Genomic DNA, 17112 nt, shown 5'->3' with positions numbered 1-17112 from the left:
CCGAGGTAAAGAGGATGCCCCGAAACCTGGGCGGAGGTCTGGCAAACTGGATCGAGTAGCCGAGACGGATCGTGTTCTCCAGCCACCTTGACGGTCTGGTGAGTGCTAACCAAGCACTCAAAGACTGCGACAGGGGCACTAGAGGTACGATCTGCTTCATCGCCCCTGGGGAGGGCGGTTCGCGGGCTAGCGGTGCCGGCCCCGCCTCGTGGGGGGGCCGGCTCCGCTGATTTGCCTGCCTGGCGGCGCAGCTCAACGCACCGTCGAGGTGAGAGTGCTGAGGGCTGCGCAATTTTATACTCGGCCTTGCGTGTCGCCACAACGCAACGTCGAGTTGCCGAACACCGTCCTGCGGAGGGTGAGTGCGGCTGAAAGGGGGACCCAGAGAGAGAGACTGCTCTTTTTGTGAGGAAGTGGGCGCTAGGCCCTGAAAAGGGCCTAGCAGATGTTGGGACGGGGCAGGGACCGTCCATTTCCGACCCGTCAGCGATGGAATGGCTGGGGTCGGGCCCGATCTCAATCTCGCCGGGTCCGGCTCGTCAGGAACGCTTCTGCTTCCGCGGCGGCTGCTGACGAGACGGTGGTCGCTTCCTGTCCGTCCTCTTCCGGGGGGCCGCCTGAGGAGGGGGCACCGTAGCCGGAGCTGACGAAGAGGAAGGCCGGGGCTGCTGGGAGGCAGACGTTCCACGGGACCTCGACGGCCGAAAGGCGGTCGGGTCGCGGCGGGGCAGGATGTGCTTAATGGCCTCCGTCTGCTTCTGCACTGCCGAGAACTGCTGGGAGAAGTCCTCGACAGTGTCACCAAACAGCCCTCCTTGCGAGATGGGAGCATCGAGGAAGCGAACTTTCTCGGCTTCACGCATCTGCGCAAGGTTTAGCCAGGGGTGTCTCTCGTGGACCACTAGTGTGGACATCGCTCGACCCAAAGCTCGCGCTGTCACCTTCGTCGCCCGGAGGGCAAGGTCGGTGGCAGCGCGGAGCTCCTGCATAATCTTCGGGTCGGTCTTACCCTCGTGGAGCTCTTTCAGTGCCTTGGCCTGATGGACCTGCAGGATGGCCATGGCATGAAGAGCTGAGGCAGCCTGTCCAGCAGCGTTATAGGATTTCGACACCAGCGATGCCGAAACCCTACACGGCTTGGACGGGAGTCTAGGTCGAGACCTCCAGGTGGCCGCCGTCTGCGGGCACAGGTGCACCGCGACTGCACGTTCAGCCTGGGGGACATCAACGTAGCCTCTAGCTGCCCCGCCATCGAGGGAAGAAAGGGCGACAGAGTCAGCATGACGGGAACGAGCCGAAAAGGGGGCGTTCCAAGTCTTGCTGAGCTCCTCATGCACCTCGGGGAAAAAAGGTACAGGGGGCGTGCGCGGCTTGGAGCCGCGCTCGGACCCGATGTACCAATTATCCAGCCGCGAGCGTTGGGGCGTGGGCGGTGCGGTGCACTGCAGCCCGATGCTCGCGGCGGCCCGATAGAGCATGGCTGACATCTCGACGTCTGCCTTTTTCTGAACTCTATCTCCGGGCGGAGACGGCTCGAAGGAATCGTCAGGGTCGGATGCCAGGAGGTCGCCCTCCGATGCTGCGAGGGACATCTCATCGTCGTCACGCATCGAGTCCGATTGCGTGACGAAGGAGTAAGACGGTGTGGAACCGCCTTCCTGGGAACGGCCAGACGAGCGAGTCGGGGCGTGAACGGTCCGCGAGCCATCGGCTGACGGGTTTACGCTCACGGAAATCCCCATGCCACCCAAGCTGCTCGCCGCTGCTGACGGCGGGGCTGTGGCCACCGCGGTCGCAGAGCGGGAAGCAGACGAGGTGGTGGCTGGCTCTCGAAAGAGCGCAGCCACCCGTGACCGCAACTTCTGTATCGCCATCTGCCCGCAGTGCGGGCAGGATGACTCCACGAATGCTGCCTCAGCGTGTTGGACCCCCAAACACCTGACGCAAGCATCGTGTCCGTCCCCCTCCTCAATGAGGGAACCGCAACCAAGAGAGCAGCGGGACATGCCACGCTGAGAAATTTGCTCTTTTAGAATATATCTCTTTCAGAAACACCTCTGGAACTGCTGAAACGCCGGGGGGATGATCGCTCGGAAGGGACAATCCGCTGCACCACGTCAGGAAATCAGCTGTCGTAGTCATTCGATGCATAGGCTCCGAAGAACAAAAGGTAAATGAATGAGCACGCCGGCTCCCCTTTTATACACGGATTTCCGGGGGCGGGGCCCGGCATGCAAATTTCATTCGCCAAATTTCATTGGCCTTTTCAAAATAGTCAGAGATGACTGGTTCTCAAGGGCGAACCCCATCTGTCGGCTTCGACACAACGTCGAGAGACCGACAGAAAGGGAACAGATGGTTCAATATATTTGTAACAAATTCGTTCTCTGAGCAATTTTTATGTCACATCCATAATGCAAAATGTCATGTCCATAACGTTGGAATTGCCCTCCTGTAGTTTTGGTGCATTTAAAGCAACCGTATGGTACATTGACATCTACCGGTTGAGCTTGATATCAGAGTCACAGTTCTTCACGTTATCAGAAATAATCTACTGGCACTTTATTGTCTATGAATGTGTACCGGAAGTTCAGTTGGGGTCAGAAAAAAGGCTGCATGCGGGGTAACGTTTGTTAATGTTATTAAGATGTAACCGTCTATATCTATGAGATAAGTAGATATCTATTCCTATTTTAGACTTTTTCTTTGTGTTAATTATTTATTTGTTCTAATAACTTTTATCATTTTGCATTCTCTGCTATTTATTCAGTGCTTGTTGATGATAAATTAATGACTTAATTTAAATTGACTGGCCCCTTTAAATGGCACACTAAAACATTGCTACAGTAAATGGGTAGTTGACAAACCTACATGAACAAATATTTTTTTTTCTAGAAAATTGCTGTCACACCATAGGACACATTTACAATGTTTGTCAACTAGCCTACCCAAATACTTTGCATAACATGCTTCCAGCTAATCCACTCAATCTGAAGTGGTGAAAATAAGCACTTGATGTCTTGTTTATATTTTCAAAATGTAAATTTCCATGGCAGGATATTACATTACAAGTCTTTCAAGGGAGTCCTTGAAGTAAGAAGCTGAAATTATGCATTTTCAAAATATGAACCATATGTTGTTGAGCGTGTGAATTATTCATTTCACTTCCAGTGCCAAATAGTTGGGATTGGCCTCGCTTTCAATTGGCCTCGTGACTAAACGCTGAGTAAACGCATGAGCAATGCAATGTGTGATTCTTTCCTTAAAACATCATTTAATTCCGAACAAATATTATGAGTTTATACTGAATTACGCAATGATAATTTCATCGCATTCATCTTGACTCACCAAATGCTGCAATCGCATTCAAGGGGCGTTATTAAAATCCATCACAGCATTTGCGCTCGCTGCATTGGTTGTTATGATAAAATTGGCTACCTCACCTTGAAAATTTTACATCACTATTTAGATTGCTTTCTACTGCCAAAGTGTCATCGCAGAGGAGGTCCGTCTGGAACAAGCGCCAAGTCGTAATGACAGGGTGTCCTTCCACTCGCTGACCACCTTTTGTTTCTAGCCAGAAGAGTCTGGTCACAGTTTGTCCTAAATCCGCCAAGTGTCAAAATACGATTCCCACTTTCCATCATATAAAATACGAGTTTGGCTTTTAGTCATAGACAAGCAAAAGGGGTACTCACTCTTTGACACACCCTTAAATGAAAAGCCCACGCGAACCTTGCTTTGCTGGTAAACTGTGGAATTTCGAGGCCACTTGTACTATCTGCCAGTTCGCTTCCTGCTCCAAAGCCTGTTTCCTTTCACGGCGAGAGGCTAAGGGCAATCGTCTTGTCTTTGCGTTGAAGGGAGGGTGTTACAAGATATGTTTCAATAGCACTTTTGCTTCCTTGCGCCTGTTAAAGAAGGCATCACCCTTGGCCCTGTCTTTAGAATGTAAGTGATTGTAGACACATACAATGTTGAATGGTTTTTCTACGGCTCCTGCATTCCTCCGTGGCAGGCAAGGCCTTCATGGGGGAGATAGTAATATAACGCCAGGGGTTCAAAGGTCATTTCCTGTGCATTAATAATTAAGGCATTTGACATTAGCAAAGTAGCATGGATTTTCCCAGTGGATCAGAATGTGATGTCTCAATATGTGTTCCTCTGAGATGAAATTCCACTTTGTGGTCATTTTAAATCGACCAATAAGGATATGACTGTGTAAAACATTTAGCTCAAATGAAGACCTTAAGATATGCACACGTAATGTTGAAGATTAACCGCTTTATGGTTCATTGAAGCATGTGGCTTCTATTGGAATGGACAACCAACTGGGTGATATGTTCGAAAAGGAACATTTAAGGATATTAGTACAAAGCCTGTGCCATATAAACGCAATATGCAAGTCAGTACTAAGACATGGAAGCGATTCCAATCTGTTTTACTCACAAAACTGTGGTGAGTAATGCTAAGTGAATGTTGTAGTAAACAACGCTCTCCGAAACTGGAGGCGGCAATAGAAATAAACAGGGAAAAAAATGTTAATATCGTGTTGTAATTGCAAAGCACTAGGGCTGCTCGATTATGACACAAATCATAACCGCGATCATTTTGGCCAATATTGAGATCCCGATTATTTAACACAATTACTTATTAACCTTTAAAACAACATAGAAAAAACCCTGGCTTTTAAACTAAAAGTAAAACTAAAAGTAAAGAAATAGCACTGCTGAAGCACTGTAAAGGAAAGGTGTGCGCTGTGGATTTATACTACAAGAAAAGAGAGGATCCTTGCAAAATGGAATGCGGCAGAATAATTGTTTGCATCGATCATTTAAATTTTGTAATTAATGAAGGCCAAAATTGACAATTATGATTAATTTTCAATTAATCGCACAGCCCTAAAAAGCCCACAAAGAAAAACAATCCAAGACGCCGTCCCTTATTGGCTTCACTGAATGAAGGAAAGATTCTTTCAAGATGCATAAAAAACTAAGAGGGGAACATAGACTATAGATTATTTTCATATTTATGTTTACATTTATTCTAATATTTCATAATGGAACCATCTAACTCCTTGGCACATAAAGTCAAAATATGATCTGCAAAATCATTATGACATGAAAGTGCCAGATGGGTTGAAATCACTGACAGGCGTAAAAAATGCGTCCAGTTGTGGGACCGACTGTACATATGTACAGCAGATATATGTATCTACATTGCAATCAAAATGAAAGCATGTGGATCTTTCTCAACAGACACAACCAATAACATCTGACTCTGAAACGCAGACCTCAGCTACCCCATTGGCTCCTCAAATCCAAAAACAAGACATCAAACAGTCTTAGACATAGAGTCCAGTTCATACAGATCTAGCGTTGTGAAAAAAGACGAAATGAGTAAATGAGACGTAATTGTTCGCATGTGTTCAGGTAAGAGGTGATGGTTGGATGGAATTGCTTCAGAAGAAAGATTAAACATTTAATTACGCTACAAGATCGAAAAACAAACATGGAGTCCTCAAATTCATCTGTTATGTTAGATATGTAAAAGCTATAAACAGACAGACGTCCATGATTTAGTAGAAGCTTTGTAGTGTAAACTACATTACAGAACAAGCATAGAAATGTCCAACCTGAACATTTTAATGCATTGTAGCCACAAAACAATGACCTGAAAATGGTTTAAGCTGTGGGTTTCATGTGCAGATTTATTCCTGCTGCAAAGAGGACATGGTTGGGATTTTAGGCGAGGGCTGCCACCTCTATTTTCCTGCTCTTGTCCGGAGCCATACTTAAAGGGCCTAAATTGGTTGCAGATGTTTGCGTGGAAAAAAAAGAGCTTCAAATAGGTACAACGTGAGATACCGCTTGATCTGAGAGCCGTGATTATCTCAAGGCAACTTTCAGAGGCAACACAAGTTTTGAGAGCGGCTCTCACAAAGAAGAGAAAGTCAGACACTCTATAAGTAAATAAGGGTTAGAAGGTTAACACCCAGTTCTTGCACGGTCACTTTATCTATCTAAAAGCAAAAGTAGCCTAATGCTTTCAATCTGTGTCAGATGCCTCACATCAGTTATTTACTGGAGATCCTGAGCACATGTCCGCAAACACACACTTCACACATAAACTTCAAAGGACTTTGGCATCCAGATGTCAGCTTGACTTAACACCGCTGGCACATGAAAGGATCTTGACTTATAATTTATACTAAACGTAAATACAACAGATTCAAATAGGATTCAAATGCTATTTTCGACCTCATTTTGTATATAACATTACTCTTTCCAGAAAAAGGCAGACCAATTTATGCAATATTAAATGGGAAAAGAGAGACCCATTACGATTTTCACACCACGAAACAAATGGCAAGGGTAAACAAGAAGAACAAACAAATGTTTACACGTTTTAACAATAACAAACGTTTTTGTTGTTGTTGTTGTTGTTGTTGTTGCTGCTATGCTAACACTTTAAAGTAGCATTTAACAACGTTAGCAAGCCTGTTACAGTACACAAAGTATGCAATACATTCACACGGCTGTCCAATAGTATTTTTTATTTATATGTGTATAAACTATATCTCCTCAAAGATTTAAAATGGACAATAATTCGAGTTATTTTACTTTTCGTGACAGGATGTCACTATCCTGTAAACGGGACATGAGTGACGACTCAAATTAATTTCTGTCAGATAAAACAGAAAATCTATGTTTCATAAACATTACATTTGAAACTATTATCTACAAACGAGCTTTTATAATATATGGTTGATGGAATGATGCATTTAAGCTACTGTGGGAAGTTAGCTAAGGGAATATAACGGTACAGTCCGATCTTATTCGCGCGCGCGTATATCTTGGACAAACCGATGCGATTTGGGGTTTTAATACAACAATAGATACATTTGATCGTTTCTCTGTTATTTATGACCAATCATAAACACCATACAATTCAATAAACTGCCGCTAGGCAATATTAAAAAGCGCTGATTTGAGAATATAACGGTGCGGAAGCAACAAGTCCAAACTTGCTGTTATTTTGCATCACTATTGGCTATCATCTGCGCAAATAGCACGATAAAAAGCGCTTCCTTTCGCCGCGTAAAACTGACAAGAAACCAGCTAGAAGCGCAAAATGAGAAGTAAAAGAGGACTTACCCTGAGTATAAACGAAGGCGCAGAAGTTGCACGAAAGAAGCAAAATGATTATCTCGAAACACACAAACATCTTATTGAAATCCTAAAGTGCATGGTGGAGTCAAACGCAAACGACACACGAGCTCCATGAGACCATCATCTCTCCTCACGGGAGCGCACGAGTGTTTCTGCGGCGGGTCCGCACGCACAGGCCGCACGGAAGAGACGCGGAGCTGGAGCTCTGAGCATGTGCGGATGGTCGGATAGATGTCTGGATGGAGGAGGGCTGGCTTAACGGAGCCATGAGAAATCACCTCACTTATACCGTTATGTGCTCGAGGGGTGGGGTCAGGGGCGGCCACATGAGGAAAACGGTTTGGAAAACTTTTAAAGATGATGCGTTTCTTATTTGCGCTCATTCGAGATCTTTCGATAAAGCGCGTAAAGTTGTGAAGACGTTACTAGGGAAATCATCTAACAAATTTACACGTATATATATATATATTCGAGTTCTCACAAGTGCCCTGGAAAAGTAGCTCAAGCACAATATGGGACCCTGGATCGCAAAACTGAAGATGCACGGGAACGTTTTTAGTCAAATCCAAAAATACATTGTGTGGGTCTAAATGATCGATTTGTCTTTTATACCAAAAATCATTTGGATATTGAGTAAGGATCATGTTATGAAGATATTTTGTAAATGTCCTACACTACCTATATAAAAACGATATTTTTGTGTGTGGATTGCCAGCTCCTGTGCCTCTTATTAACAATTTCCGAAGCAGTTTCTTAATATTTAGATTTTTTTTGCTCCTTCAGATTCCAGAGTTTTGATGGTGTGTCTCTCCTATCCTAAAAAAACATACATAAATAGAAAGCATAATGTTTTCAGCTTTCAGATTATGTAAAAATCAAAATTTCGAAAAATGATCCATAAATCTGCTTTTGTTGCCCGGGGTCACATATGTGCTGTGCATTATTACAAATAAACATAATCCTTTTTGCCTCCTTTACAAAAAAAGTCCATGCTTGTACCATATTTAAAATAGTAGCATCATTCATCATTATTTGTTATAATACAATTATTTATAATAATAACGATATTATAATACAACACCCGTTAAAATTTGTTATGCCTTCCTGTAATTTCAAGGGCAGTGTGGGATAATACCGACACACAATAGAGCTTTTGTACTGTGCATTTATGCAACATCGTTTGATTAGTTTACAATGTAATTCATAAGTGAGCATTATACAATGACGTTCTCAAACTGACGGTATGAAATAACGTCTCATTTAAGTCATTGTAATATATGCAGTTCCATTGCTGAAGACGACCAATACATACGGGCCAAATAAAAACAACAACAATACATGCACAGAGGACGAAATGAGGTCCAATTTTCTCTTATTCCAAAGAAAAACTTACAATTTAGTAATGCCTCTATAAGAGCCAGCGGTACACAAAAACAAAGCAAGTAATGTTCAGTACAGAATATAAGGCCCGGGGCTATGACAAGAACCCACTACGGCTGTTCTTGTCTATTAAGCAGATGAGACAGCCTATTATGTTCAGTTGAATACCAGGCATTTGGTCAATGCCCAACTGTTCGACACACGCAAAATCAAACAACAAAATAACAGCTAAACATGCAATTCAACAAACCCATCCTGACTAGAAATCAATCCAGGTACTGTATAAAAGAGGACTTGTGACATCTGTATGTGATTCTCATGACACTTCAACCCTTTGACCCATGATATCCTGCTCCTTAGGCCATTATGTGAGCCATTATATCAGAACACAGATGTCCACTGTGCTTTTCCAACTGCATGGTTGATGAAGACTGGAGGGTAAAAATATGATCTCTGACCTTATCACAATCAGCACTGATTTGTCACAAGCTGAGCCTAAAAAATAAAACACAAGGGATAAATATGCAGAGATATGCTGAGATCTTTGGACTATCAAAGGCTCGGACCCCGGCAACATTACCTCTACCGTGCACGGTTCAACTTCATTTAAGCTGCAATCGAGATTTGCATTGCATTCCTACAGAGTACACTACTTAGGGTGCAACACGTTATATTCAGGGTGATTATTTTGCACTTCTCCGCAGCCCACTTCATCTAAATAAGTGTTTAGCAAGGTAATGGCACCCTATTTGAATCCGGACGTGACCGATATATCTTGAGGTAATTACAGTAGGTGTTCCACACCGAACTTAAACTGGAAGAAAATTGGAGACTTACATTACTTTGTACGCAAGTCTTATTTATCGGGATACTTTATAACCTGCACCATGTGGTCCCTCCTACATCATCTGAAAATGCTCCGTTGTGCTTTAATTACTACTCGCGATTCAGCGTTGGGCTTTGTTGTGGCAGTATGCAAGATTTAGCATGAAAGGGGCAAGGGACCGTCTGGAAACGACGCTAATTCTACAATGTGGTTTACACATGCACAGTCGCTCACCCTGAATGGATACAGGGCTACCATATGAATCTGCTGCTATATTTAGCCGCACGAACAGCACATGAAAGTCAACCGTATGCTTTATTTCCCTAATGAGCCTAAACTCCCTAATCCTGAGTTTCTAAATGAAAGAGCGCTGTACTAATGAACATACAGCTGGGTCTATATACTGTAACCTCAAATGTCAAAATGCTTGCAGGGAAAGTGACCCATCACAAACAGGCCTCCTGCTGGGCAAAGTTAGCAATGATATACAGTGTTGTTTGATCATCAGCTCCATACAGTGGCCTAAATGTCATATCAAATTGTAGTTCAAAAAGATGCATTTACTGTATGTATTCGGGTGCTGTGGAGCATATTTCATATAAAAATTTGATTATACAAATTATGGGTGGATCGGGAGCAAAAAGAACCAGAATAAAATCCGTGTAAAAAGGTTTTTATAACATAATAATATCAACAACTTGTTATTATTGATGTCGTTGATAATTATTTGTATAATAATGTAGAATAACTAAAAAAAAAATTCTTAAGTCATATTCTAATCTAATTTTGATTGAAAATTGTAAATTGTAAAAGTTATAGTTTTCTTACATTTTTTTAACTTAAAATACAGTTTTCATATTTTTTATCATGTTACTGTTTTATGAATTATGTTTACATAATGTAACTGATTTTAAACCTTTGGATCTTGCAAATCATAACTTTGTTTTAGGGATATACTACTGTACCAACACTGGCTCAGCCACATGTGCAGAACAGATCCAGCCGTTAGTTTGACCAATGCAACAATGTTTCAATTTGCAACAACACATACAAACAAACAGCGTGTCTATTCCTGAAGACTTTTATAAGCTTGTTCAGGTGTGTTTTAGGGCTAAAATCGTCATGAAAATAGATCTCGTTGGCCAGAGTTGAGAATCACTGATTTACAGTTAAACCTACATCGAGCAGATGGCTACTCTCATATCAAACCAGTTCACAGTACATATTCATACAAAATCATATTGTGCTTCTAGCTTCTGTAAATGCTCGCTTTTTACGTTATATTTTCTCACAACATTCCATTGACATTATGGATGAATGATGTGTGTTGGTGGGTGACATAACACTGTGGCGATGCCGGTCTGAGGGTGGCAAACATCACCAGAGTGCCCTCAAAAACAACCAAAGCTCATGCCAACTCAATGGCCACTGCCCACCATTTAAAAAGTTCCCTCTGGCATCTCTGTGTTCCATGTAAGAACATCAGTGAGTTTATAACAGGGTAAAATGACAGTGTCTATTAATGTCATTCATTTCATTTCATTTGACGCTTTAATCCAAAGAGACTTACATTGCATTATCCTATACATTTTACTTAGGTATCTGCAATCCCCTGGGATCGAGCCCGCATTGTTAACGCAATGCTCATGTAATGTAACAAGGTTTACCGCTTATGACAATTTATAACCACATATAATTGGGTTATATGTAGGGGTGCACAATAAATTATCGACCATATTGGTATCAGCCGATAAATGGTCATTATTAATGTTATCTGTATCAGACAACATATTGGATGATAAAATTTTGGCTGATATTTTATAGCTGATAAATCATAAATCATTTCCTCTGGTTAAACTTCTTCAGCTGCAAGCTGCTCACAGTTAAAATACTGTACAATACTATCTTTCGGTCGTGATCATTCATTTACTGCTATTAGCAAAACATTGAAAATGTAGGTACAGTGTGTAGATACAGTATTTATGAACGTGAAAATTATAGGAACAAAGGCATTTTGTTTGAATCAGACTGCTGTCCGAATGCTGTCTGTCCTGAGACCTGTAAGACTTGTGGCTATTGAGACATTTCTCTGGGTTGCTCTGAACGTACATCTATAATTTGTTTATTAAAAATAATATATACCAAAAAGTTTGAAGGTTAAAGAATCTTCAACTAGTGTTAAGAAGGCTTGGTACATGATTTTCAGGGGGAAAAAGAGAACTAACAGTTACCTTGTTTCATGTAGTCAATGTTTTCAAATAAAAGCAGCTGTCCACTATTTGCTTATGTTTCAGTCTCAGGAAATTTGATATTCCTCATCTGTAAGTCGCTTTGGATAAAAGCATCTGCTAAATGACTAAATGTAAATGTAAATATCTAGATATGGTATATCGGCCAATATATCGGTAATCGGCTTCTTATGTAAAAAAGAATATCGGTTATCGATACCGGCCAAAATTGACATATCGGTGCAGCCCACAGTTCATTCTGTCAGAATCTTAGCAAACAAATTGCAAAATTGGAAGATTATCAGCATTAGAATATCATGGGTAGTAAACAGGACTGGGAATGGAGCTATTGTATCTGCTTTAAACAGCAATTTAAAGTTTTATTTCAGTCTCAAGTTATATGAAGTATGGTGTGTGATGCAGTGGCATAACATATGATCAGTAGCAATGCTACAGTATAAACTAACACTGAACACAAATCTGGAAAAAAGTTTTATTCAACAGACTATTTAAAACTTCTTATTTAAATAAATTGATAGAAAAGGGTGACGTGATGGTCTGTTTTGGCTGTCTTAACTGTAGTTTGAATGACAAATTATCAGTAAAAGTTTGATTGGTCGGATCTAACTAAAAGCCGCTTACCAAAAACAGTGAAGAAATTGCATTTGAAACTCATTTGAACAGCCGGAACCATAAATTACACATTTATCCTTACTCATCAGACATGTTTCAATGATGTGCGATGTCACTGTATAAATAAAACACTGAAATGAAATTAAATACCAACAGAATAACAAACAAATAATTAACGTGTTTTGGAAAAATCAACACCGTAAAAACACAATATAAGAAAAGTACAGTGCATCAAAATGACTTGGGTCCACTTTACATTCTACAAAGATGGCTTTGGTTGTATTAAAAGGTTTAATGCGCCCAAATCCTGAGATCTGTTGGTCACGTGGCTTTTGGGCTTGCTCAAGTTCTGTCATTTCGGTCCCAACAAATGTACATCCTCCGGTTTGCTTTGCTGGAGGCCTGTGATCTCAATATCTGGAATACCATCTTCTGTGGCGATTCTGTGCGTTCTCAAGCTCTTCTATAGTTTTGTGGTCGTTGCTGGTTTCGATGCACAGAACGATGAACTGGTTGGAGCAGCTGCGGGTTTTTTGGTTAAGTAAGCCGTTGTAGAGGAAGGACGCTTGACCGGTGATGGCCATGTCACCTGCTCTCCAGGACTCACAGTTCAAAGCATCCAGCCGCTTGCCTTTCTCTGAAGAGCCGTGCCATACAGCCTTCTGAGGCCTGCAAAGGCAAATACACACACATCAGTGTTGCCATAATCGATGACCTGACATCAAACCGTTATGGCTACAAACATGCAGAAGAAGCCGTAAAATGTTCTGAGCACTGGAACCAGGAATGTGAAAAACTATAAATTAAATATCTTGTAGACTAGTCGGTGGGTTGTCTGAACGAATAGTCAAACAAATGGTCCTAAGAAAGCTATGTTCGTGCATGTCTGCTATTTGGAACAACTAAGTATTTTTGTATTTCTGTGTAATCCGCACACATTGTCTATTCCCAGTTACTCAAACCTAGAGAGGTTGCTCTTTCATAGCTCATTTGATAGTTTTCATTTGTGTTTTCATCAATTTGGTATCAATTTAGATTTAGATAATAATTAAATAATAAGAATTAAAAACATGAAGAGTATTGAGGTGTAAAATGAATGTAGATTGTGTAAAACAATCTGAATTTGGGAAAATTGGAGAATAATATGGATTTGATTCATATAAATATTTAAATTACAATAAATAATAATTAAAAGTATTAATATTACTGAATTGTGATTGCAGCCTTGTCAATTCTAAAGTCAAATTGTGTCTTCTACGAAAGTTTATTACAATTTACTAAAACAAAAAATATAAAAACATTTTGTTAATTGAAATAAAATATCGGCTTAAATATTATTTGAAAAAAACCAAACTAAAAATACATTCGAAATATTGCTTTAGAAAATACATTTAAGTTGAGGCACTAAAAATATGACCTAATCAATTAATTAATGTATAATAAAATGACCAAAACAAATAACAAAAAGCTAAAATGAACAAAAATCAACATGTAAACTAAAAAAATAAAATTAAAAACTAATTCAAAATATAAATACATCTACAAAAAACAATAAATATTTAATAACTATACTTACAAAAGTCTAAAACTTTGTTCAGACTGCACGAGTGAGCATCTCATCTCATGGCTAATTTACTGACATGATTTTATACACCGTATAACCGAATTCACCCAAACTGAATAATTACAAACAAATGAATGGGAACATCATCTCTTAATGTGTTTTTAAACATACTCCTGCTTATTCTGTGCATTGTGAACCCTTTCATTGTGAAAAACACTTTGTTTTGTCCATCAAAAGTGTGCTTTCACTTTAACTGAGCAAAAATAGACTCGGTGCCGAAACCTTCGCTTCAATGCTGCTCACGCGACGCTCCTGCTTGATGCTGACGCGCTGCTCCTGCTCTCGGTGTGAAAGCACGCATTTGTTAACATGCAGGCCGAAGTAAATATGTGCTGCTTATGCACTGCTTTACGCGTGCAGTGTGAATGCGGGGAAATGGAGACATTGGTGTGATTCCTGTTACTTTTTCCTCAAAAGCAATATCAAATAAAAACATGATTTGATGCAATGAGTCTTGTTGGAACAACTCTTCATATACTTTGCACGTATCATTTGTGACTTCCCAAGGTCCAGTGTGTAATGTTTGGGAGGATCTATTGATAAAAATGCAATATAATATACATAGCTATGCCTTCAGATTTGTTTAAAGAGCTTATACAATGAAGCATTGTGTTTTTTGCTCTTAGAATGAGCAATTTCTATCTACATACACCCCTAGCATGTAATTCGCCATGATCTGTCAGCCGCCATAGTGTTTCGAAAGGGAGCGGTTGGTTGCAATTCCATATTACTGACTGGACCTTTAACTACAGTTTTATGAATATTTTAGTATTATTTGATTAAAAAAAGCTTTTTATAGATTGCTTTGTATCTATCTTACTCAATACGAGTCTAGTTATTGTGCCAAACTAGACAGCATCAGCAAAAGACCACATCTGGACTTCCCAAAGAGGAAACACAATTGAATGGCTTTATTGAAATTCATTAATCATTGTAGCATTTGGAATTTAGCAGCGGAAATCCAGTGAACAACAAGACTTCACTTCTAAATCCCTCAGACGAACCTTAATAACAGTAGTTAAATATTGAAGGGTGGTGTTTTTAATACGTAATAATAAGTTTGGGTAAAGCGCTCGAGACATCCGTCTAAAGCAGACAGCACTCTTAGCACGAGAACTGAGGTATGCCCTGCATATGAAACCCCAAACACAGTCTTTATGACACACTTGATGTTGACAGGTCTGAATTTTCTCTTTCTGCTACATCCATTCATACCTCTCCTGGAGTCTCCTTTCAGAAACAACCCCTAAAAAAGCTCCTCGCTAACCACAATTGCTGCTCTGCCGTGGCTGCCTCATCTGGTGTATCGTACAACAGGCTATATTTACCGCCCAGAATTAAAAATACATAAACAGAGAAAGAAATGTAAAAATAAATGAGGAGCGTGGCCGCTGTCGTCTGGATTGCGGTCGGGCCATCCTCCGTTTGGGAGCGTCAGGCTGTTTGTTCGCTTTACGGAGGAGGCGGTCACACGACAGGCCTTGGCAATGCATTTGAGACTCTATGAGGACTGTTCGCAAATATGGAGAAGACCAGAAACAGTAATGATAACGGCAAGCGGTAAAATGAAGTAAAATGATAGGACTACACGCTGTCTAACTGTCAAGTTACCAAACACAAACAGATGAACTTTTTAAGCATTTAAATAGATAAACAAGTTGTTGAAGTATATAATAATCTGACTCTTCTTCACCAAGTCGACGCTTCAATTAATTTCATCTGACAGACCGAGAGTGCATTGAGCTGTGTAAAGGTGATGTAAATATGTGTCGACTCATCTAAACTTTGACGTTTTTTACGCACCAAAAGGGGTCACTCATTACGTCCCGTCCATCGAAAGAATAAAGAGGGATGCCGCGAGGAAGGAGATGGTTGGAGAAGATACTGGCCCAGCTCTTGAACAGAACCTCACCCTACGGACAAAATCAAAAGACAATCATTAGATTCACATATTTAAAAAAAGTAAAAGCTTTGGGAAAAGGGAAGAAAGCATAGGATGGAAGACACATGTGTGTTTTTAATATATATGAATATAAACTCTTTAAACAGGAAAAAGGAAAAATAGAGGTTCCATCACAGACACTGCTGCACAGTATATAAAAATGTTATGGAGTTCATCATTGGAAAAATCCCAAAAGTTCAAGTTGTTGTCACATATCTGTGAATTCCAGTAAACCGTAGGGTGGGGATTGTCCGGCACACGGCCCGAATCTGGCCAGATAACGTCCTGATTTGATTGGTAGGCACGTATTAGATCACTGCTGTTAATGAAATTCAAGTTCTAGTTTTAAATTGCTATATAAAATGCATAACAAAGTATAGACTGATTCTATTAATAAAAGCACTATTCTTAACTTGGATTTTGTGAATTTGGTTAGGAAATATTCGTATGGTTCCCTCCAGAGCTCAACTAGCCAAAAATCTTTCTCTTTCCTACCCCTGATGCTCTGTTTTTGCCAAGCTTGAAACAGTGTGGACTTCACAGTGGACTACCACCAGACAGTCTATGCAGAATTACACCAAAGTGTGGAATCAAATGAGCTGAACAATAGCTGAGCGCAGCATTCGGGACAGGGTGTGAAACTGCATTATTAATGAAACATGAAAAAGATACAGTGTAAAAGGTGCTTTACCCTTAAGTTGACGATGGGAATGTTTGCACTGTACATTGGCTGCACCACGTCAATCAGATCTTGAAGATGATGGGAGAGGAAGGCTTTATATTCGTATCTGATGCCCATGGCTTGAGCTTGGGTCCTGCAAAGCTTATTGACCGAATGGATGGAACCCAAGTTTCCAGACAAGGGCGTGTTCAGAGCCACCAACCTGAGCTGAGAAAAGGAAAAAGAGATTTTCATACAGCGATAGATACAGTATGTGGACATGAATGAATTTAATCATAAACCGTACATTATTGAATGCGATTTAGTAAATGGAAATCATTTCAAACAATGGTCTTCGTTGGTATTAATAGAGATCATTTTCTATGTTGTACAAGAAGCAAATGTTATGATACAGAAACAGTACAGTAGATACCAAGATTGTTTACTAAAATGAAAACTTTGAAAACGTTTCTGTTTATTGAAGTCAAATAAAATCTTGGCCGAAAGATTATTGAAAAACAACTTGAAATAAAAATTTACCAAAAATTGAAATGTTGCCTCAGAAATACACTGAAATAAGTTACGGTACTAAAATTATAATATATATATATATATATATATATATATATTATAGACCCAGGGAGGT

General features: G+C 40.5%; 2 protein-coding genes across 7 annotated transcripts in view; both read right to left on the bottom strand.

Annotated features, from left to right (window-relative positions):
• The window catches only part of reck (reversion-inducing-cysteine-rich protein with kazal motifs), a 51242-nt gene extending 43833 nt beyond the window's left edge, over positions 1–7409 (bottom strand). The window contains exon 1 of the mRNA XM_079487672.1: positions 7158–7409. Within this exon, the coding sequence (XP_079343798.1) occupies positions 7158–7227 (70 nt within the window). The 5' untranslated portion in view covers positions 7228–7409. The remainder of the gene's footprint in view (positions 1–7157) is intronic.
• Positions 7410–12081: 4672 nt separating this feature from the next.
• The window catches only part of col15a1a (collagen, type XV, alpha 1a), a 55247-nt gene continuing 50216 nt past the window's right edge, over positions 12082–17112 (bottom strand). For all 6 annotated transcript variants that reach the window (XM_079447272.1, XM_079447276.1, XM_079447274.1 and 3 more), the window contains 3 exons: positions 16497–16694; positions 15667–15776; positions 12082–12908 (listed from right to left, as the gene is read on the bottom strand). In XM_079447272.1, the coding sequence (XP_079303398.1) occupies positions 12650–12908; positions 15667–15776; positions 16497–16694 (567 nt within the window). In that variant the 3' untranslated portion in view covers positions 12082–12649. The remainder of the gene's footprint in view (positions 12909–15666; positions 15777–16496; positions 16695–17112) is intronic.

This window comes from Barbatula barbatula, assembly GCF_947034865.1.
Source record: "Barbatula barbatula genome assembly, chromosome: 23".
Classification (NCBI taxonomy): domain Eukaryota; kingdom Metazoa; phylum Chordata; class Actinopteri; order Cypriniformes; family Nemacheilidae; genus Barbatula; species Barbatula barbatula.
This window is presented reverse-complemented; position numbering and strand designations above follow the sequence as displayed.